The sequence below is a fragment of the Polypterus senegalus genome, chromosome 12, assembly GCF_016835505.1.
Source record: "Polypterus senegalus isolate Bchr_013 chromosome 12, ASM1683550v1, whole genome shotgun sequence".
NCBI lineage: Eukaryota > Metazoa > Chordata > Cladistia > Polypteriformes > Polypteridae > Polypterus > Polypterus senegalus.
The window spans coordinates 145,777,589-145,793,878 of NC_053165.1; the positions used below are offsets into that span (position 1 = coordinate 145,777,589).

The following is a 16,290-nucleotide window of genomic DNA, read 5'->3' on the forward strand; positions in this document are numbered from 1 at the left end:
GTCATTGAAAGTAGTGCTTCTTTCTGTGGAATGTGTCAAGTGAGTGAAGTGGGATAATGCATATGTTTTTTTACGTGGCTGCTACCAGTAATAATCAATGGCTAAAGCTTTGCAGTGGGAAAAAAAAAAAAGCTATTACCCTATTTCACAACTAATTGTGTCTAGGGTTGATGGCTGCCTAATTAAACAAATAGCTTAACTGAAAGCTGAACTTAGTCTCTGGGTAAAATTCTTGTTTCATTAGGAACTTAAGCTGTTTTAGACTGAGAGAGACATGGATTACACCGCTTTACTAAAAAGACCTCATTTCAGTTTGGTGATACTAGGGATATCTGCTGGAAATATAATAAAATGTCTCTTTAACAATGTGAAAAAAGGTTGCTTTAAGTTTATAAAATCCATTTAAGCAAAATAATCAGATACATTAAATACACTGAACAACAAAGATTTCCAGAACACTTTTGGGTATATCTTAAGCATTTTGACCTGCTTATAACAAACATCATCTTGAAAGTTTCCTATCACATACCATTTTGTTACATTCACCCATTATTGTGATTTTTCCTCTCATATTAGAAGTATATATACATAGTACAGCGACTACAACTGGAATATCTGTGGTAATCTAAAGGTTGTGGCCCTCCTACTAGGAATGCAGCTCAGATAGACACAGTATTGTGAATGGGACAGGAATGCTAAAGAGTCTCATTACATTAAGCAGAACTGGCCACTCCACAAGGGCAGAAAAGTGTGGAAGATAAACCACTTGTCAACCCAACAAAGATTTTTTGCCTACTTTTTTTTTTTTTTTTAAATAAACTGATGAAAGGTTTTGTGGAATCAATGAACAAGTTACATGAAGGATTTTGACACTTAGACCAATGTTTCCATGAACAACTGATGTCTAAATTAAGGTTTATGATGGTTCACAAATCAAACTGCTTGTCATTGATGACATGTGTTAAGTACTACTAAATGGGACCAGAGAGGAGATCACATTGATGGTATTCAAGAATGTTAAAGATTTTCTTGGCAACTACAGAGCACCAAACCATATCCATCTAGTTGACAACATGCTTTAGCATACAAAAACCATGACATTCAGCATGTTGCTGAAGATGAATTTTCTACATTCATATTTGGACTTTTCTGCTAATCTTGGGCAATCACTGATGAACTTGGTGAAAGGGTTAGCCAGGATTTTGCAAGGATGGAAAAGCAGTATGATGGCAATAGTTTTCTCCCGTGCTGGATGATTTTTGTTGGACGCCAAAGCAGGAAACATTATATGATGAGCATAAATGAAATTCAGCAGCAAAACATATTTAGCTAAATGTGAACTAATTCAGTGTGTAAGCCTCACTGAATGATTAGACACACTGAATTCAATAAAAACTGGTTTCATGTTTCTCCAAATTTCTACACGAATCCAGACAATCTGAAATAGTTTGTTTTCATCTTGAAGCTGTCTACCATATTAATGAAAAAGGTAGCAAAATATTTGGGAGGAAAGAAATTAGTTGTACTACGATAACAAATACTGTTGTATTTAAATACTGCATATTTTTACTTCTTAATGTACTTCATGTGCACATTACCACTGCTTGCCATGACTCTTAAGTTATCCTCCGAAGAATGTTTATAGAATTATTTCTATTATATTCTTATTACAGTAAAGTAACACTGTGCCCTGCGCATTTATAATGTTCCTTTTACCACCCATCGATGGCAGGCGCTTATAGCATGTCCGCAATCTTTTCGGATTGGCCTTTATGGCGAACTGCTACCGTGCGGCGAGACTGCGATTTGCTTTGGGACGCACTTCCACGTGTCGTCCAGTTGGGTGGAATCCCACAAGAGTTTAGAAACTCGCTCATACTAGCCATGAATCTTTTCAAAGGTAAAGTGCAGGTTAATTTGCTTTATTTATTTTTACTTTATATTATGTATTAATCATTTTTATATGAATAGTTTTGGGTTGTGGAACAAATCCATCTGAGTTTCCATTATTTCTTACGGGAAAATTCGCATTGATATACTGTACGAGTGCTTTGGACTGCGTGCACATTTCCAGAACGAATTATGCTCGCAAACCGAGGTTCCACTTCAATTAGCTGCGGTAGAGTCGGAAGCAACAAAAAATAGACTACGCTCACGCTCGCAACTTGCAGTTCTTGTTGCTGATTGATGCATTTTTTTTTCTGGTGGGACGTCGGGTAATACGGAATGTTGGATAAGCGAGACTCTACTGTATATAGGCCTGTGAGGTACAATGTAAATAGGCTCATATTCCCCTTGCCTTTGTACAAGTGTAATTTGCCAGTGGTATAAAAATAAATAACCCAATAAATCTACAATAGTTAACAGAAGTGAAGTTAGTCTAGTGCTCCACAAGATTTTTCAAGCTCCAAAACTCCGTATTCTAGGATAATGCTCCTCAGAGCGATGATTGCACAGTTTCTGCTCTTTAACTACTGTAAACCAGTGTATATTTACACTGCTGCACTGAAAAACATGCCGCCCAGTTGGTCAGATTAGGTAGGAAAAATTAGGAGTGATATTGAAGATGCCTATTTTTTGTACAAAAAGGTGAAGGTGCGACAGCTGGATGTGCTTTGTCAAAAAAACTATTTCTGTTTGCTTCTTAAGAGAAGTAATTCATATTTTAACTGCACTGTACAGCCATTAGGAACAAGTATAATACACTATGTCCTATGTTTGCAGGAACAGGCTTCCCTTTGGTGAAAAGAACACACAAATAGACTTCCTGAGCAGTAAAAATAGTGTCAGTATAGCTGGGAGCTGGTTCCCCAGAGAGATCTGCATTTAAGTCAGACTAAAAAATTATGCTGGTGGTCTAGCTATGCTGGAATCTCCAGCATGCTTCTTATAGTTTTTGAAATGTTAGATTAGTTTTGTTGTGATTTAACTTTTAGAAGTTACTACTTGTAGCTTTTTTATTTTCTATGTTGTTTATAGCTTGTCATTTTCAGTAAAGTACTTGTTTAAATATAAACTTGCATTGTTTGTTTAATAGAAATCGCACTGTTTAAAGTATTTGTTTAGATGAAAACGATTAGCTGCATCAGTACATTACACCACCTCTGTTCTCACACCCCACCCTGCTTTTGGTATTTTTTTAGTTATTCAAATTAGATATAAGGCCTGCTGGCACACCCCTGTTCTAAGAGTGTGCACCAAACTTACAATTTACTTACACTTTTGGAGGTCTAGTTTGCCAGTGTCTATGTGGGGTTCTTTCCTCCATTTGTTTTAGCCTTCCTGCCAACTACCCAGTGAATTTGGTCTGACCTTTTCCCAGTGTTTTCTGTAGAGGATTAGCTTGCAGTTACTAGGAATACAACATGCAGCAATCAAAAATAGTCTTCATACCATCAGAAAAATGTAATAATATAAAAGGTAAAAGATTTCATAAGCCATTTCCTTGACATGTTTTTCAAGGATTGAATATTAAAAGAAAATTTCTTCAAGAGTTATTTACAGTGGGGGAAACGATTATTTGATACCCTGTTGAATTTGTACGTTTGCTCACTTACAAAGAAATGAACTGTGTCTAATTTTTATGGTAGTTTCATTTTAGTGGAGAGAAAGAGAGAGAATATCAACCAAAAATCCAGAAAAAAAACACATTACATAAAAGTCCTTCAAATGAATGAGACACTTGAGAACTGTACACACAGGCAGTCCCACTTTCATGAAAGGCAAAGTGGAAAGAGGCACAGTTTGTATTGCCACTTTGTACCTGTAAAGCACATTAAAACTGAATTACTTAATGTGTCCTCAGATATGTTAAAGTTGGGACTGGGAAAGTTAACACATTATTTTTTGCAATTAATATGGTCTGTTTAACACATTAAATATTGTTGCAACCTGGGCCAGCAATGAGGCGATTGTGTCAGGCAGTGCTTTGGTCGGGTGGCATTTTCATGCAAATTTTTATTTTTTTTACACATTCCAAAACAATAATATAAAAAAGTGTGAATCTAAAGAATTACATACACATCCAGTACTGTATTTTTATACTATCTTTAAAAATTTGGAGAAATTAAATTTTATTTAACAGTTTCAAATTACTCATTTCATAACGTCTTGCCATTTGTCAGTATGTGGTACTGATTTTCATTTCCTTGATTTATACATTCCAACATAGATGCAGGGGAGAGGGAAGAAGGGGGTTCATGGTTGTCCTGAATCAATACTTAAAGGTAGCCAAGGTAAAAAATGTTTCTGTAAGAAGATTGAATCAATGTCATATCACATACGTGTAAAATGTTTTCTTTGAGTGGCACTGAAACCAAAATAGGTCTCTGGAATTTCTGTATTTAACTGTAGTTTATAGTGCTTATAGTGGCTTAATGTCAAAATTCTACAAAACAGAAGTGTTAATTCTCTCCACCCATTATTACAATTTGCAGTATTTTTTCTAAGTTAAGCAAAAAATGCAACATAACCACTCAAGTAATGCACGGTGAGTTTAAGTAAGAGAGCTGCTACAGAGAACTTTAGCATGCCAGGAACACAGGTGTAGGTAGAGCAGTGTTTTCCAACTGTTTTTCTGTGCTGGCACAATTTTGCAACACAAACAATCCCAAGGCACACCACAATTCTGCCAACCGCAAAAGCATTAAATCTGTTCATATGCTGTAAGACGGGGAAGGACCATCGGACCTTATGCGGCACACCGGAGTAGCTCTTATTGCACACCAGTTCAAAAGGATGCAATTTTTTAAAAATTCCTTTGATTCTACATTAATTTGTGATTCAGTGTATATTTACTTCATGATTTATGTGTTCTTTGTATGATTGCATGTTTTAATGTTAGATGTGATTAACAGAGATAAATTCCATACAATAATGTGGTGTTTTTTTTTTTTTTAAATAATCGATTCCTAGCTCTAAAGTATGCTAAATGTAGTCATTAGTCTGGTCTTCTATTTTCTACCAGTTAAAAACTAGAGGAGCAGGCGTACAAGGAGTAACATAACATAACATACAGGAGAACACTAAACTCTTGTTTCTTTTTTTTTTCTCCCCTTATTTACAGTAGCAACAAAAATGTAATACAAGTTATTTTTTCATTTACGCCTCATTGTTTTAGACACTGCACATGAAGTCAGTCTTCAGTACTAAGACTGCAGATTATGTTTGAGATGGTAGAAATGAGCATTGGTGACATTACACAGCCATTTTAAAAATGGTGATTTGAAAGCAATTCTGATGACTGGGAAAATCTAAAATATGGCACAGATTTTGTATTTCATAGAAAAGAAATCCAGTATTTTGTTTGGTGTGGTGCATCTGTAACAGTGCCAGCAATAAACAACTGCAAGTTACAGGTTTCAGGTTCAAGACGTAACCAAAACAGAATCGGGAGCAAAACAATACTTTTAAGTTTCCAGAGAAGCATTTAAAAACCTTATTGGTTTTCTTACTACACCTGTAAATCCAAGAGCACAGGAAGGAGTTGCAACAGCCTGTCCTCAGTTTGTTGTGAAGAGGTGTGTTGAAGAAGTAGAAAGTTGACTGTACAAGATAACCATTCAAAATACAAATACAAGTAGGCAAAATAAATCCAAGATGTGATGTGTAAAAAGATATGTAAAGTATCACTAAGCTTCATAACTTGTATAGGGTTACTGTAACTAACGCTAGTTTTGTGTGTGGTAAAACAACCATCCTTCATATGAATGTATGATTTATTAGTTTGTTTGAATGCAATGGGGAGAAAAATATTATATTGGAATAGTCGGTTTTCATCTAGCAGCACAAAACTAAATATTAAAGTATCTAAATAACCATTTAAAACATAAATGATACTATAATGTTGTTTTTACATTTTTTTTAACCTGCATTTTACTGATTCTTGTTTTTTTCCCCCATGTATGCAGCAATGTACTGGCTCAATCTGTGAGAAATTTGATTTGGAAGAGTGCACCTGTGCCAGTTCTGATGGAAAGGATGACCGGGAGCTGTGCCATGTCTGCTGCAAGGAGAAATGTATGAATCCTTTAAACTTGAACACATTTACCAAACTTAAGTAGATTTGTCCCCATCAACTGAAAATCATTTGCTTGGTTTCATTAAAATAACTTTGATTCTAGAATTAAGAGTTCTGTACAAAGGTTTGTGCACTCCTGGTCCGATTCCTTATTTCCCTGATTGTAGGAATCAGACATTGAAAACATTTTGTGAAGCCTCTTGCTTTAAAACCATCATTCATTATGGAGCTATATACACTAGGCCAAAATTATTATTATATCTTTGTATGTGTAGTGCATGTCCCTTCCAAAAACTGTAATCCTAGGTTTCTTCATGGTTGATTTTGAGGCATGTTTTGCATTATTATCTTGACAAAATATCCATTCTGTATTTTGTGTCTGGTTTGGTTAGATTTCTTTTTTTGGCTGACATTGACCTTTTTCTTGTTAGTGTTAGTGGGTGTTTAGTTGTGCAATATTGTTTTCCTGGCTGCTGCGCAACTGTAAAGCATAATATCTCCTACTCTGCTGTTTATGGCTATCGGTGAAATGCTTTTCCAAAATGTAAAATTTTTGTTTTATCAGCACTTTTGGGAACAATTCTCCACTTAACATTTGATGTACAACTAATAATTAGATGAGTTTTGTAGCCGCTTGTTAGAGAGGTTTTATTCTGACAGCTCTTGCGTGAAGGGTAATTTTTGTGTAGACGTGTTGTACTGTGGGCTGTTATCCCAGTGTTTTGTCATTCCTTTGTAAACAGCCTTTGCAATCATGTACTTCCTGTTATGCATGAGGCCAAAGTTCTATTTTATTGTCACAAGTACATAGTATTGTTACTGGGGAATTCTAGACTAGTGTTAGTAGTACAGTACCAACTACGCACTAATTGCAATGGCATTTGATATGTACAGCACTCAACGATATGTATGCATTTCATTACATTGAGAATTGGTGCCACCGGTCCACAATCATGCAGTCAGTCCACTTTTATTTTCTCTGGGACAGAAGAGATAACTGTCTTTTTTTTAAAGCATGCAGCAGGGCTCTCTCAGTGAGACCTTAATAGTGACAGTGAAAAGCTAGCGAATTGGTTTCCACGTGGTTGTGAAGTAAACCCCGAAGTTCCTGTCTGAATTGGAAGCTGTTTGGGTATTGTTTAGAAATCCTCTTTGATCATAAAAGCAAAATCCACAAATGTTTCTAGGAGGAAACAAAGTGGACATCCAAAGTTTACAAGCATTCTCAGATTTTTTCTGGGTCTTACATCGATTTTATTAATATACCATAACATCCATTTGTAATGTTTGTGATAATAGAAATTAAGCTGGACACCAACGTATTCTGCTTTTCAAGAGTCTGCTTTGTATATTTTTCTGTCAACTCCTTTGGTGAGTCCAAATTGTTTGAAAGAAGACAGTGTCATCTTAACTTGAATTCACTCCAGTTGAACATAATTTTATAGGGAATAATAAATTAACTGTAAATGTATTCATCTGATTGAATAAATGTTTATACATGCCACAGTTCCTTTTTAAAACTGTTAAATTTTAAACAGTAGTTGTACATCAGAATATGCAGTAATTATATCACCTGGAGATTTGTACCCTACACAGTGAAACATGCAATTTGATCTTTTAATGCCTAAAGTTTACATGTGACTACTGTTCCTAAATGGTTGGCATAGTATATGTTCTTACAGACTTTTATCAGTTAAATTAACTTGTAAGGCCTTTGGGGTCCCCCCACAATCCATTGTTTTTCTTAGTTAATCATTGCTCTTAACCCCCTGTCTTTTCTGTTTAGCAGTTGATAAAGCGGTTTGCAGCAGTACTGGATCAGATAAATGGAACCGCCATTTTGGAGGCAAAACCATCACTCTGCAGCCTGGCTCACCTTGCAATGACTTCAAAGGCTATTGTGATGTATTTATGAAATGTCGACTGGTTGATGCAGATGGTCCCCTGGCCCGACTAAAGAAAGCCATCTTTAATCCCGAGTTATATGAGAATATTGCAGAGTGGATAGTTGTAAGTATTTTAAATTCCACTGTTGTTTTTTATGGTTTTAACCTGCAGTAAATATAAAATTATTTGAATGGTGCTCAGTGATTTTAAGTGAAGTAGACACTCTTGAGACCAAATCAGCATAATGTCCACTGGTGACTTCAGTGGCCTTTTGTTTCCACAGTTCCACCCAGTAATCCTCCATGGCTGTGCCTACATGCTCCTTTTTAAACTTCCCACCACCAGCTAATAATCAAATAAAGTATTTAGCATTTAAAAAATGTCATTTTAAACTTGGAACATATATATTAGGTTTTACAGTGGATTTAGAATGTATTCAGAACCATTCAAATTTGCAAACATTTCTGAACCATGTTGTTACAGATTGAGTTTAGATTGATGGGGCAAAAATGGCAATTGTATCCTTTTAAAATCTGCAGCATAACAAAGTGTGTAGAAAGTGAAGGGGTCTGCATATTTTCAGAACCCACTTTACTGATTTTCCTGCACAAACCATTGCAACTCTACATATCACTGTCAACATGTATATCCTTGTTAAATATAAGGCAGCCTCCATAGCTCCAGCCCCATTAAAACTGAATATGTGGCTATTTCTCCTTTCCACTGTTGTCCATTTCCAAGCACCTTGTCTTTAGAAACCAGTGTGTGCCATGTATGCTCCTCTGTTCAGGTTTGCACGTGTTTCCTAACATTGGTTAATGAATTTCACACCATAACATGGCTTTTACAGATTTCTTTGCTTCTACCTTATTCGCTTGTTCACTTTCAGACAGAGCAGAGGTGAGTTCATGGTGGTAGCTGTGAAAATTGTGTGTCTGTGAAGGCCAGGCAAGAAGATAAAAAGTATCTCCAATTGTTTTTTTTTTTGTTTTTTCATTTATACTGCTTTGTGCCTAGCCAACAAAGATAATTTTTATACAAACACATATTATGGTGGTCAAATATAATTAGTTTTGCATCACCCAGTTACTAAGTAGGTATATGAAGACAGTTTTTGAATAAGAAATTTAAAAAACCTTGTGTGTAACCAAAGATTTAACTTCAGACTATGGCCCTCTGTCCAGAGAATGGCCTGTAGCTTAAGTGTGAAGCCTGTGGTGTTAACATGTATGTTGTGTAGATGGGGGTAATTTCAATTTTTTACCTTAATGGCGCAAGAAGTAAAGCACATTTGCCCACAAGCCTACTTTTGAAATCATATCTTGCTTTTAAAAACCTCCTTCATTCATGCTCCCTTTAAAGGTAAATCTGGAGAGGTGTAGTTCTTCTGATCATGCAATGTAGTAGCACTTTGTTGCTTAAATCTGTAAGGTCAATGCATACATAATGAAACAACACAAGTCCCTCTTAAACATTTGAAGCAAAACGTATACCAAAGGTTTATAAAACGGAGCAGGGGTCATCAAGTACATTTGACCAGGGGCCATATTATCACTGAGCATTTTTATTATTATTATTATTATTATTATTAAAACTTGGGCATGTTCAAGTGCTTTGAACTCCCAGAAATTCTGTAGTGCAAGTGGTAAAGTGAATTATGAGAAGCAACACATAGAAAAGCACCTGCAACAAATTCCCATAATAGTCTTCAGACACTAGAGCCAGTAATTTACTGTCAAGCCAGTTCTTCTGTAATAAGATATCCTTAGACTGGCAGCACATTGTACAGCTTCTAGTTGGAGAGCACATCAAACTTCTAGACTGTAGTTTCTGTATCTCATTGTATTTAGCAAGTCAGATTTTACAACTATGAATCTTGGGGAATGACGAATCACACCACTGCCTCGCAACTTCTATCTCGGCATAAAGAAATTTGCACGTCATCTCGAGTTCACCACATTTTGACAGTCAATTGACTTGCTTTCTAAGAGCACACACTGTTGGGCTGTGAGAATGTTTTAAAGGCGAGTTCAAACACAGTCTCTCCACTTACAGTCATATGAAAAAGTTTGGGAACCCCTCTCAGCCTGCAGCATAATTGACTCTCCTTTCAACAAAAAAGATAACAGTGGTCTGTCTTTCATTTCCTAGGACCATCTGAGTACCGGGGTGTTTTCCGAACAAAGATTTTTAGTGAAGCAGTATTTATTTGTATGAAATTAAATCAAATGTGAAAAACTGGCTGTGCAAAAATGTGGGTCCCCTTGTCATTGTGCTGATTTGAATGCCTGTCACTGCTCAATGCTGATTACTTAGAACACCAAATTGATTGGATGAGCTCGTTAAGCCTTGAACTTCATAGACAGGTGTGTCCAATCATGACTGGTAAAAGGTATTTAAGGTGGTCAATTGCAAGTTGTGCTTCCTTCTCTTTGACTCTCCTCTGAAGAGTGACAGACAGCATGGGATCCTCAAAGCAACTCTCAAAAGATCTGAAAACAAAGATTGTTGAGTCTCATGGTTTAGGGGAAGGATACAAAAAGCTCTCTGAGAGGTTTAAACTGTCAGCTTCAACTGTAATGAATGGAATCAGGAAATGGAAGGCCACAGGCACAGTTGCTGTTAAACCCAGCAGATCTGGCAGACCAAGAAATATACTGGAGCGGCATATGTGCAGGATTGTGAGAATGGTTACAGACAACCCACAGATCACCTCCAAAGACCTGCAAGAACATCTCACTGCAGATGGTGTATCTGTACATCGTTCTACATTTCAGCGCAATTTGCACAAAGAACATCTGTATGGCAGGGTGATGAGAAAGAAGCCCTTTCTGTACTCGCGCCACAAACAGTCGCTTGTTGTATGCAAAATGTTTATTTAGACAAGCCAGATTCATTTTGGAACAAAGTGCTTTGGATTGATGAGACAAAAATTGAGTTATTTGATCATAAATTGCTTTGCATGGTGGAAGAACAACACAGCATTTCAAGAAAAACACCTGCTACCTACTGTCAAATTTGGTGGAGGTTCCATCATGCTGTGTGGCTAGTTCAGGGACTGGGGTCCTTGTTAAAGTCGAGGGTCGGATGAATTCAACCCAATATCAACAAATTCTTCAGGATAATGTTCAAGCATCAGTCACAAAGTTGAAGTTACACAGGGGTTGGATATTCCAACAAGACAAGGACCTAAAACACAGTTCGAAATCTACAAAGGCATTCATGCAGAGGGAGAAGTACAATGTTCTGGAATGGCCGTCACAGTCCCCTGACTTGAATATCATTGAAAATCTATGGGATGATTTGAAGCAGGCTGTCCATGCTCAGCAGCCATCAAATTGAACTGAACTGGAGAGATTTTGTATGGAAGAATGGTCAAAAATACCTCCATCCAGACTCCAGACACTCATCAAAGGCTATAGGAGGACAGCGTCTAGAGGCTCAAAGGAGCAAAAGGAGGCTCAGCTAAGTATTGATGTCATGTCTCTGTTGGGGTGCCCAAATTTATGCACCTGTCTAATTTTGTTATGATGCATATTTTCTGTTAATCCGATAAATTTAATGTCACAGCTGAAATACTACTGTTTCCATAAGGCATGTCATATATTAAAAGGAAGTTGCTACTTTGAAAGCTCAGCCAATGATAAACAAAAGTCCAAAGAATTAAGAGGGGTTCCCAAACTTTTTAATATGACTGTATTTATTTTTACACATAATGTCATATGCTGACAAACATGAGACCTCAGATGGACAAACCTCTGTTTTCGTGGTGTACATTATATGCCTTGTCAACTTTCTCACACACACAGGAATCCACCTGTACAACTTAAGACAAACACAAACCTGAATTATCCTTGCATCCGTCAGTTTCTTAAAGTTATAAGGAATTTTCTTGTTAAATGTAGTTTTTATTTAATTATTTAATGTTACTTGAAGCAGTTTGAGTAGTGGGAGTACAGTAAATCTAATTGAGCTTGCATTTAAATCTGTCAATAGACCAAGCACTCTGAGCTGTATGTTGTTTTTGTCTGCTTTGCTAGGGACATTGGTGGGCAGTGCTGTTGATGGGAATTGCCCTCATAATGCTGATGGCTGGCTTCATCAAGATATGCAGTGTCCACACCCCAAGCAGCAATCCAAAACTTCCTCCCCCAAAACCACTGCCAGGTGAGTGAAGTAACTTTAACTGAACTCCAATAAAATTCCTTGTACATAAAGGATGAAATGAGAGATTTAAAGCCCTCTATGGAGCACAAATGAGATTATAGAGCAACAGACATAAATAAGAAGACTAAATTTAGAGCCATTTCCTTTTGTAAATTCTGTGCCTGTGTATCTTGCATCTTGGTGATGAATTTTCATGCTGGTTATTGTGCCTGTTGGGTCACATATGCGTCAGCTAGTCCTGACTTTGTGCTAACTTCTTATTGGCTGTGTAATAATAGCCTCCTTTACGTCAATCATTGTTTTCTTCGTGAAGAATTGCAAGTTTTTGTAGAAATGCAAATAAAAAAAGCTGAGCTGCTTGAGAGTAATTTGCAACATTTTTGTCACGACTTTTAATCGTTTTAACAGTTTTCAGTGACCTGTTGTTTGCAGCTTACCTCCAGATATCCTCCTAGTATGCTTTGTGCTGGAATTTTCCTGGTGCTCGGTGTTGCTCTTGCGCCATTGCTAAGGACAAATCAGTGCACTGACATGTAGCAGGCCAGCTAGCATCCTCAGATTCTGGCCGTCTTGTGTGCTTATCTAGGTCTGACCCTAATGACGAGTGCAGCTTATTTGCATTTTTGTACAGCACTCTTCACGGAGTGCAGGCACAGAGCATTGTGAACAATTCTCAGTTAAAATACAAGTATAGAGGATAGTAATTACTAAATGCAGAATGATGGGATACCCAGTGTTTAGCTCTTGTCATTCTGGCACGTGCTTTACACCAGTGTTTTTAAACCATTCTGGTGTTGCGACTCACTTTTTCTGTAGTAGTGCCTTTCCAACCCTCTAGGGTCCCTATTAGTGAATGTTGTTAGGGATTGGTGATGCCCCTTTTTGGTGAATCGAGTGTGATCGTTCAAAGCATTAGGGGACCTATTAAATAAATAAATAAAGTAAAAATAATACCAACTCGCGACCCTCTTGTTTGAGAAACACTACTGTACTCAAACCTGACATTCTGTATGGTCCCCTTTAATTGGGAGAATTACGGAGAATGGGCAACTATAGGTTTTTTATGAGATGTGTTTCAAGGCCACGGATTACTTTTGATATATATATATATATATATATATTTTTTTTTTTATAATGACTTAGGAACTCTGAAGAGGAGAAGACCTCAACATGCCAATCCTGCACCACAGCGCCAGCGGCAAACCAGAGAGAATTATCAGATGGGGCAGATGAGACGCTAACTGGAGCTTTTTGCCTTGGTTCTTCCTAGTGCCTACAGTGGGAATACTTCACTCCAAAGAAAACCTGTAACAGTCATCGTCCATAATCCAACAACATGTGGCTAATAAAGAAAAATCAAAGCCGAAATTACAGGAAAGCAGAGGTCACCAACAGTGTTCTATTTTTCCTTTAATATATTTTTTTTTCCATTTTTATTTTTAAGGCGTTGACTCTGAAGTAGCTGAAGGACACATGGGAAAGTACAAATGGCTCCTCTTTCTTTTTTCTTTTTTTTTTTTTTCCCCCATTTAATTTAATTTTTTTTTTGGTTCTGTGGTCTTAAATCGTGCCCCCCCAAGATGAAACACACTTCCTTATTTTTAATAAACCAATGGCACAATATCTGCAACTGATAGATCTTCAGTGATCCGTGTTTCACTCTGTTTTCCTTTCTTTTAAGCAACATGACTGCAGGTTCAATTTTTGCTGCCAATAAAGGCTTAGGAAGTGAGATGACCTCAAATTTGAAAAGACTGACTTGCCAATGTAATGAATCTCTTGTTATACGCAGGCCTGTATTTCTAATGTATACCCATCCTTCTGCGTGCAATTGTACAGAACACAAATCGCAATATAGAATTTTTTCATTATACAACAACAACAAAAAAAAAAAAAATCTGCTGTTTTGATGAAAATTTACTGTTTTAATTGACACTCTCAGGATACAACTGGTGGATTTTGGTTGGATTGAGTAATCGTAACGCTTACTTCAGTGCCTGTGATTCTCTTAGACATTTTCGCCCTGTTGATTTCTCATTTGTATATCAGTTGACTTTGTTTCTGTTCCTCACCTCTTACTCTTTGAAGATAAGCAGCTACTGGGTGTACATTGTGTAGAATACTCAAACACTTGGGGGCGGGGGGGCTGGTGTTATGTGGGTTATGGGGATTTGGGCTGGATGATGATGATGATGATGCTGTTCTTCCATTTGTGTTACGACTTGGTGAGTCACACCTGCAGGTTTTTGTTACCCACCCCAAGTTTTGGTTATCCTTCGTAGAGCCTTTCTTTCCTTTTGATTTACTTTTTAAATTTATGGTAGTTTTTGCCGTGTGCTGAATTTATTCAATGGACAAACAACCACTAAACAGATTGTGTTGGGAATTGGGAAAGATGGCAGGCAAAGAGAACAAGTGATGCCGACGTGCCGCGTCCGTGCGAGTCGAGAAGTGATCCCTTGTGTTGGGACAGCAGTAGCATTAGGAAGTGTTGCTCCAAGTTCTTTGGGGGGGGAGGTCGGGGGACCTGAAATGCCCTGCATGTGACGATCTTAAGAAATGCAGCTGCAGGCGCAGGGTTCTGACAGAGTGTTATTTATTAACTAATTTTATGTTTGCAGCTTTTTAACATTCATCATTTTGTTGTGAAGGAATAGCATTTAAGACTGTAAGGGCTGCCGCTCAAGAAACCACACGTGGTGCGGGGCTCTTGTGACTTAGGGGTGGGTTTCTTTGTAAAGATCATCTACACAGGTCAGGCTGTTCTTCTCTTTAACGGATGGTTAAACCACTTTTATGTCTTTTTAAGTAAGCCTATGGAAAAACTTCATTTTTAATGGATTAATTGTGACGTGACCTCTAAATGGTGACCCGGAGTTTAGACAGAGCTGCGGCCCGGGGCAGTGGCAGTCGTACCTCTTCTCGCTCAGCCTTATTTCTTCTTGCTTGTGCGTCTTTTTGCTTTTCTTCATCACTACCACTCATTTGTGTCACAACCCTGCATTTTTGTAGTCTTCCTGTTTTGTTTTTGCTCTCTTGATACATGAAATTGAGTTATTCATGCCCCACCAACTGAACTGCCATGCCCTCCTCCTTTATTACACACAACTGTACTTTTCCGCTCGCTCATCCTTTATAGTAGTACTGGATGAAGAAAGGCCCAGAATTTCTTCGGAGGTAGAGGGGTTCATTTTCTCTTCCTGAATATTGTTTGGCAAGTCTTGCTGGGTCAGTACTTGCCGAGACCAAATCTTTTCAGTCCTGGAGAGGAGAGGGGCTTTTTTGTTCAGGAGGGAAACGGGAATACACGCAAAGGCTGAAACTTGCAATTTTTCAATCATAATTTTAATCTCCTCACATTAAAGTGATTTGCTTAAACCTTTTTCATCCTGCCAATGCTTAAATGGTCCTGGGCGACGTGTGAAAAATGAGTAAAGACTGCAGTTGGTCTACAGTTGCTGCTCCAGATTAACTTCAGCTTTTAAAATTTCCTAAAGAAACAGTCTGGAAGCCTTGTGTTAATTCCGAAGTCTCTCGTGTACCTCTGTGCGTCTCATTGTTGGGTTGTGAGTGATTTTGCGGTGTCACACTTTGAGTCACTGAGCGTGGAGCAAGCCGTTTTGGTGTTTGCTTCAATTGTGGTGTTGAACTGTGCTTGGATCCCAGCGAATGTGAACTTCCCTGGGCTTTTATTGTAGCCGTTCACAAACCTCCTGGACAAGGAAAGGAAGACAAAATCAAATCTGAACTTGCCGAGAACAAACGCTTGTTAAACGTGCACTGAACTGTCCCGTCTGCTTTAAAGTTTGGTTGGGAATGTAAGCAAAAAGACCTTGAAAAGGAAAATTCTACTACTGTCTGATTTTAATGTCCGCTGTGTTTTATACAGTACTTTTTTTTTTTTTTTTGGTTCACTTTGGAAAATTTTTACTAAAAGTTACAAAAAGTATTGTGCAAAAAGATATGTAAGTTTTTGAATTACTTGAAATGCATTAATAAAATAGACTTGATGAAACTTACTCACTCCTTGTCTTACATTCCAGCCAGTTAGGGTCCAGTAGGCTGCTAGAGCGCCTGTGTCTGTGCCTCTGTCTGTCTGTGCCTCTGTCTGTCTGTGTGTGTGTGTCTCTGTCTCTCTCTGTGTCTGTGTGTGTGCCTCTGTCTGTCTGTGTGTGTGTCTCTCTGTCTGTCTCTCTCTCTCTGTGTCTCTGTGTGTG

The 16,290-nt window shown here is 37.7% G+C and overlaps 1 protein-coding gene across 2 annotated transcripts in view; it reads left to right on the top strand.

Annotated features, from left to right (window-relative positions):
• Positions 1–16,088, top strand: part of adam10a (ADAM metallopeptidase domain 10a) — a 128,807-nt gene extending 112,719 nt beyond the window's left edge. The window contains exons 13-16 of one of the 2 annotated variants that reach the window (XM_039770220.1): positions 5,910–6,018; positions 7,806–8,029; positions 11,947–12,073; positions 13,217–16,088. In XM_039770220.1, the coding sequence (XP_039626154.1) occupies positions 5,910–6,018; positions 7,806–8,029; positions 11,947–12,073; positions 13,217–13,314 (558 nt within the window). In that variant the 3' untranslated portion in view covers positions 13,315–16,088. The remainder of the gene's footprint in view (positions 1–5,909; positions 6,019–7,805; positions 8,030–11,946; positions 12,074–13,216) is intronic. The other variant, XM_039770221.1, reaches the window with a different exon arrangement.
• The last annotated feature ends 202 nt before the right edge of the window (positions 16,089–16,290 follow it).